The following is a 7,582-nucleotide window of genomic DNA, read 5'->3' as shown; positions in this document are numbered from 1 at the left end:
TTTTATCGTCTGTTTCTGAGGATATAACGTAACATTGATACAGCGCAACACAGGCCCATTTCCATTGATCTAGTAGGCTAATAGGTTGTAAGATACATTAATACCAAACATCGGTGTACATGTGTAACTCTTTTATTGTCAAATCCTTGATTTTAGCACTGTTAGCTCCAAAGACGCCGGCTTTTACAGCGTCCAACCTCAAGTATCTTGTCGCTCTTTCAGACAAACTGTGGCGCTGTCAATGACGTTTACTGTTTGACGACGCTCATTGGAGGGATGGACCGCGGCATGGAAGGCTGCAGCCTAGTAGTCGACGTTCGAGGCAAACTTCTCCATTGTGCGAGCGATGTACAGTGGCTGAAAGTGGTACTAAAGCTTCACGCAGCTTCACGCCGCGTAATGCGCGAATGAAGTGGTCATTTGAAAGCGATGCCCACTGTACTCACTAAAACTGTTAAAGTGCCCATATTTTGACTATTTTTCAACAAGTTAAAATAGGTCTATGAGTTCCAGAAAACATGTTTCTGAAGTTGTTTGCTGGAAATAGCTCGTAGGAAACGATTGTTACCTACCTCTATTCCCCTCTGTTTCAGCCACTTTCCGAGTATGCTGTTTTCTGCTGCTCATTACATATTCATGATCTGCTGCTAATTTGGCCACGCCTGAAGCTTCTGTAGAATCTTTGCCCACGCCCCACTGTTACCACTACTACTACGTTAACTTTTACATGGACATGGCGGCAGTAGTTCAACCATACATGTCTGAACCAGAATCGGATCCTGAAGGAGGGGAGTCTCCTGCAGAACCCGAGACTCAGCAAGACGCTTCTGAATGGTTAGTGAAACTTTCAATTTTTTTGAAACTTAGATATTAGTCAGTGTTTAGCCTGTGAAAGCTAACGCTAGGCTAGTCTAGCTATCGATAGCTAACGTTAGTGCCAGGTCAGGCACGATTATGAATTAATTCATTATTTATTAAACTTAATGAATTTGTATTCACACAGTAGTAAACTATATTGTGCTTCTTGTTCACTAAACGTGAAGTTAGAAGTGTCTTCTAAGCACCCCGCTGCTTCAAGCTTCGCTCAGTTGACATTGGCCAAGGTGGTTGGCAGATCCTACAACCTGCTCTAACTTAAAATAACGTTACATTTGTTCACAGTAAAATTAGGGAAGGCTCCCACGCCATTGCTACAGACCGAGTGTTCCTAAAGTACAGCAGTATTTCTCTGTCATACTGATGAGGCTTGCATGTATGCGCAAGATATGTTGGTGTATACTGGTGTGTTCGCATTGTAAACTTGAGAAAGTCTAGCCTAGCACAACTACTTACTATTCACCCACTTAGGTCAGGCTGAGAAAAAGTACTAGCTAGCCGAAGCACGCTCGTTCAAATGTAAATGTGGGTGCTATTGTTGTGTAAAAAAATATAGGGTTTATTATTTCTTTAGCTTTTCATGCAGGACTCCTTTTGTATGTGTTTGTTTAGGTGCACATGTGGAAATTGTGCAACAATGCCGTCAGAGTCTGAGAACTTATGCTGCCAGGAGGTACCACAGGTAACTTGATCTTTCCTCTATACTTATGTTTGCAATATATGATTGCAGATAAGATGCCACTGCAGATACTTACCTTATGTTATGCATAATAGGTTACAAGACGACTGCAACAGCTGGAAGAAAGGCCTCCATGTATGATAGACCATCCAGGTTTAGAACCTGTTTGCCTAAATGTGTTCTCACTGCAGAATGCATGCAACATTTACAGGGCTGACTACGGTCCTTTACAGCTACGGGGAATAGAGCAGTGAGTTATCTGTAATAACCTACTTACATTCACTGTTCGTACAACATAATAAAGCAAATATAGTCTGCCGAAGCCTCTTTCAGATTTTTTTTCTTGAACTTATAGCCAAGTATTTCCTTAGCAAACTGTATATTACACATAAATTCACATGAAGCATTTTACACATGCAATAAACATTTATTTACAACGGTCATTGTACATAAAATACAGTTTTGAAGGATTCACTGAATCAAAATGGTGACATACATTATAAAACCTGTTGACTAGCAATGTTCATTTCTCTCAGTCGTTACAGGTATTTAGCCTACAGAAGTTTTGTGAGCTGGTGCTGGGGCTTCCTTGGTCGAAAAATACGGGTAGTGATCCCCTCGTGTGTCGTACTTCGGATACGACGGGAGTTTCCAGACGCCCAGGGAAGATACGTAGGCTTCAAACTCCCGCCCCTTGATTGAATCTGGAGACGTAGCTGGCGATGACCTCCTCCTTGTCTGGATGCTCATATTCTGAAGACGGGTCCGGCGGGATGTTTAGCTTCAGAATCTCGTCTCCATATGATGATGAAAAAGTTAATCACTAATATAATTTACTACATTATTTAACAACTATTCATATTGACATTATGCACGTGAAATTTTAGTTTCTCAGGTATTTAAGTAAGTTTGTTTGGTTTTATTTATCGTGTTAAGTACTATTGCAATACTTTGCCATGTTCAATGTGAATGTTTGTTTTTGAGTAAAAAAAAAAAAAACAACTTACGGAATGTAGCGTCTGTCTTCACTGGTCTGGCTCTGCACTCTCCCTTCCTGGATTTTGGAAAGCAGAGTTTATAAAGAGGATCCCCTGAAGATGTGGTGGCTTGTCCTCAATTAGCGTTCTCATTGTAATGCAGTGCAGCCAGGTAGAGTCTTGGGACAGTAAAAAGAAAATCAGACATGTAAACAATTTCAAGGAATGGGAAAGTGTTCTCAAAGAATAAACATAGTTTCATTTACCTGCACAGCATTCCCAGATATGGATAGACAACATTTTTGGGTGCAAACCGCAGAATGACGCTATGGAACGCCTCCAAAGAGGACGTCTGGTAGTGGGGACTGAGTTTAGCAATATCCTTTAGGACAGTCTTCTTGGTCAGCTCCTTTTCTAGATGGTAGAACGCAGGAGTTCCTGCAAGACAAAAACATTATATAGTACATATCATATTTATGGTAATGACCATAATTGCAGCTAATAAATATAACCAAACTAGTTGAATGAAACAAACCTGCTGAGAGCCATTTACTCTTGTCCCTTGTTTTTCGGATTGTGTGGAGGCATTTTGGGAAGATGGGGTCCTCATGTGTATGGACATTCTGAACATGGTTCAGGAGGGAGGTCCATTTAGCCACTCTCTCTGGCCCCGTTTTGGATGATGCAGCTGTCCAGGGATCAGTGGACGTGCCAAAGTCCTTACAGGAGACAGTAGCCTGGACAGCTGTAAGTAACAAAAGTATAGTTTCTATGATATCAAGGCATTCATAGGACTAAAGCATGACAGCACTGTCACAGTATAGATTCAAGCACTAAAGGCTGCAACAGTTCATTGTTCATTCAACACTTGATCAAAAGCAAGTTCAAATCTATAAAACTACAAACCTTCACTTTTGTGATGTGAATGAAGAGTCCTAGAAGACAGTTGTGTGCCAACACTCTTTCTTTCAGGGGGCTCAGTCTGGCAACCAATATCTTTTGTAGCTGGTCTTTCTTCTGTATGTAACATTAATGATGTACTGGCCTAAAAGAGAAATTACATCAACTTCATCTTACATGTATGCCAACAGCAACATCAAGTAAAAAAAGGATCACTAATAAATACAATACAAGAGAAGAAACTAATTACAAATAATGGTTGGCTTTGAGTGTACATTGTCCAGTGATTTAGCCATTTAAACCATACAATCGTTATGATGTGGTGGACAAAAATCTAGGCTACTGTAGCAGCTGGCTTGACGACCAAATCTGTAATCTCGCCCACACACACACACTTGTTTCAAACTGACTTTTTGTTGCGCAACCCATTACAGCATAGAAATCTGTTAGAAATGCACAACTTTCGAACGTTTCTGTCGCTGGAAAATGGCTTTGCAGGACAAACCAAGCAGACTTGTAAACTAACTAATGTTAGAAGCTAGTGCTAGCTGTTAGCGGTTAGCCGCCTCGGTGTCAATGGCAAAACACTGCTACAACACACACGAGTTCACCCTAATTTACAAATGAAATTGTATAAAACTACTTACATGTTCCTCGTCTGCAGGTATTTCGCGCAAAGTTGGAACTGCGCCGTCGTTTAAAACGAGTTTCCCGGCTAATTCTGCCTTGTACTGAACGTAGTTTGCAAAACAGTCAGTCTCAAAATGATTGGCACACACAAACAGTTTCTTGCCAACTGTAGCAGGGATATTGCCATCAAAAATGAACTCAATCCATGCCGCTCTTCTGTCCTCTTCGGCTGGGACACGATGTAGTGTTTTGTGCTCTTTTGTACAGCCAACAACAGAGCATTTCGCATGGGACTTCGACATGGTGTCTAATCCGAACCAGTGCTTCCAAATCGGTAACAAAATGGCTGCTATCCGAGAAGTTTACTGCTGAACCTGGTGGGTGGAGACACTGTACGTATGCTCTGAGGGGGTGGGAATATTCAAATATTTCGGCTTGTGACGTAAAAACCCGTGGCGATTTTGAACAGCACACCCAGAGGCTGAAGGTGGGATCAATTCTGAAACCTGTATCTCACTCAAAACAGCATGGATGGTTTTTCTTACAAGTTTGTATTGCATGTGGAAGCACCAGAGACACACAATAACACCCCAAATCCCAGAAAAAGTGATTTTTGCATAATATGGGCACTTTAATGTGCCATTATGATTGATTGCACAGTCGCAGCCCTGATTTGAGGTTGCTCTGTGGTATCGATAGATGCACGGAGGAATATATAGTGTACAACTCATTCTACCATCATGTAAAGAGAAGACACTCCCAACACCTTCTTGAAGGCACCAGACCAGAGAACGGCAGCCAAGCAAGTGAACAGCAACGGCAACAAGTAAGTGCTAGCCTAACTAAGTGTAAAGTGTGTTAGCGACTGTTATATTAATTTCATAAACGCCGTAGCTGTAGGCCTACCCACCGTGCCTACCTTTTTCACGGCTTTATTTGTGGAAATCATTCTATTACAAATTGTTAGAATATGCGTGTTTTTTTTTATTGGTGAAGATTATTATTAGGCTAATGTAGCTAGCTAGTTGTCATAAGTAAAACATATGTAAAAAATATATATATAAATAAATAACGAAGCCGTTGAAATCATAGTAATGGCCTATAATTGCAGTCTCACTTGGTAAGATTCTGTAAGGTGCATAACGTTAGGCTACAGACACACACATGGTGAAGAAGTCACACTTCAACAAATTAGAAAACAAAATCTGGTTAGTCATTTTCCTTGTTGATGCCCCCCAAAACCTTACCCAGATGTAAGTTATAGGCTACTATTAGTAATTGTAGTTAAAATAACTATTAGCTTAGTTAATGTAAAAAATATTTATGATAAACATGAATGAAATAACTTTATTTGAACTAAATACAACTAAATACAATTTCAGATAATATGTTTACTTTCTATGTGGTACGCAGAACATTCAACCTGATCAGCTTCCAGCCAACTCTAGCATCATGGAGCAGAACCTCTGCACACCTGAGTCAGATGAAGATCAAATGGGTATTGAAGAAAATGGAGCTGTCACAGTGCAACAAGTATGTTACTCAATTGGTGACTATCAACTGAAATTGACCATTAGGAATGCTCTTAGATTTGGTTTGGTCAGAGTTATGAAGCATGAAATCATCCTATCATCCTACCACATCTTATCTTTTTACTATCAGACATGCATAAATTATAGGCTATATGAATACTGTATCATTTTGAAAATGCAAAATTATTGATTTTCTTGGTTGAAAAGAAAAATATGTTGTGCATCATTATTGACCATATTTTTATATGTGCTTGGGCCTAGTGCTTAGTACAGACACGTCAGTCAACTTCTGTCAACTAGTAATGTGCCTCCACATGTCAGGACACTAAAGGTATGTTTTGTTTGTTTTTTCTGTTTTAGGATCTTAGAAAACATGCAACTGCCTTTGTGATAAATGCCCGAGCCAAGACTCGTCTGTCACAGGTAAGATGCTTCCCTACAATCACATCTATCATACATTTATTTTTGACTGTGTGAGTGAACAACCGGTCGTTGGCCTTTCAAGTCTTTCTACTCTCACTTTGAAATGGATGCTACATAATCTTTTTGACTAAAAGCATTTAGTCATGTGATCTGCTTCCTCAGTGCATGTTAACAAATATTTTGGGACTACCATGAAAAAATGGAAATTAGACCTAGTTTTGTTTCTGAACAGAACAGGTTACATACACATTTATGCAGAGCAGTTTGTTCAGTAGGTTGTCAACTTTACTGTTGATGATGCCTCATGTTAATGCCTTTAAATGGCAAGTAGCTTTGGTGGACGATGTGTTCCAACCTCAAATATTAACGACATCACCTCTCTTTGTCTCTTTTGCTCTCTATTTCTCATTCTCAGAAAGGCATGAATGACATTGTTGCTGGAGTACAGCAGTATCAATCCTCACTACTGGACAACCTCAGGCAGCAGATGGAGGGAGTACTAAAGAAGCATTCAGGAAGCACAACAAGTCAACTGGAAAAAGATACAATGTATATTTAACGATTTCATTGACCCCCTTGATAACGTTGCAACAACATTTCGACAGAACAGTGTTATTAGGACGCAGTTTGGCTGTGTTGATGCAGAAGAAATTCTAATCGCTCGAACCTTATGCAGGAAGAAATGTGAGGGATCAAAAGACTTTTTCATCTAGGAAAAAGTATTTCATTATGTACCATTGATAAAAAGTCTAGAACAGTTCTTATCAAATCCAAGGATTTTGACTATGATTGAAAAGGGACCCCAAAGGTGCAGGGAAGGTTTTTTTCATGACATTGTTGATGGTGCTCTCCTCTAAAATCACATCCCTTATTTTCAAACAAACCAAATGCACTGCAGATTGTTCTGTACACAGATGAAATAGAGATCTGTAACCCACTGGGATTCTTTGCATCAAAAAACAAGTTGTTAATGGTATACTACACTCTGGGAAATATAGATCCAAAGCACGGTATCTGCACATTTTCCAAGTGCAAATTTAAAGACTTTTAAGACCTTTTCAAGACATCTAAATGGAAAAATTAACCTTTTAGGCGCCAGAGGTTTTTTTCCGAAACGATCAATTTTGACATCTTCATTTCAAAAGGCTATATCTTAAAAGTGATAAGAGATAGAGACTTTCTGTAAATTAGAGAAATATTAAGGATGACCCAAAGTTTATGTAGAGATTAAATGTTTATATCTAATTTGCATATTATGACGTCATATGGTGGCGGCCATCTTGGATTATAGAATTTTCATGAAAAGTCGCATGTTTGAATGATAAAATGCACCACTTCTTCCCCCCCAAAATGTCCCTCACCTTCTGTATGCTATATTGCACAATACTGAATGCTCTGGTAAATAGTAAGTAGTGAACAAACTGTGTAAATCATTACTAATAAATGGCAGAAACAAACCAAATGCATGTAGCGGTAGACTGGCCTTTTGCTGCAGAGATTTTCCATTTACTACATACAGTAGGCACTCTGATTCCATGTATGGGGCACATATATATTATTCAGAT

At 39.4% G+C, this 7,582-nt stretch overlaps 1 protein-coding gene and 1 long non-coding RNA gene across 3 annotated transcripts; one reads left to right on the top strand and one right to left on the bottom strand.

Moving 5' to 3' along the window:
- Positions 1-813: 813 nt before the first annotated feature.
- On the top strand, positions 814-2,557 carry LOC121699828. Its single transcript, XR_006027049.1, has 4 exons — positions 814-834; positions 1,489-1,558; positions 1,651-1,805; positions 2,092-2,557. It is a non-coding gene; the product is annotated as an uncharacterized LOC121699828 (long non-coding RNA).
- Positions 2,558-2,565: 8 nt separating this feature from the next.
- LOC121699817 lies at positions 2,566-4,607 on the bottom strand. 2 transcript variants are annotated; one of them, XM_042082272.1, is made up of 5 exons: positions 4,080-4,607; positions 3,439-3,577; positions 3,068-3,277; positions 2,799-2,970; positions 2,566-2,711 (listed from the first exon to the last, which is right to left on the bottom strand). In XM_042082272.1, exons 1-5 carry the CDS (start codon positions 4,362-4,364, stop codon positions 2,669-2,671), a joined length of 849 nt encoding a protein of 282 aa, XP_041938206.1. In that variant the 5' UTR covers positions 4,365-4,607; the 3' UTR covers positions 2,566-2,668. The 2 variants fall into 2 exon arrangements, with proteins under 2 accessions (XP_041938206.1, XP_041938207.1); XM_042082273.1 differs by having other exon boundaries at positions 3,086-3,277.
- Positions 4,608-7,582: the final 2,975 nt, after the last annotated feature.

Source organism: Alosa sapidissima, chromosome 24 (genome assembly GCF_018492685.1).
Source record: "Alosa sapidissima isolate fAloSap1 chromosome 24, fAloSap1.pri, whole genome shotgun sequence".
NCBI classification, from domain to species: domain Eukaryota; kingdom Metazoa; phylum Chordata; class Actinopteri; order Clupeiformes; family Clupeidae; genus Alosa; species Alosa sapidissima.
This window is presented reverse-complemented; position numbering and strand designations above follow the sequence as displayed.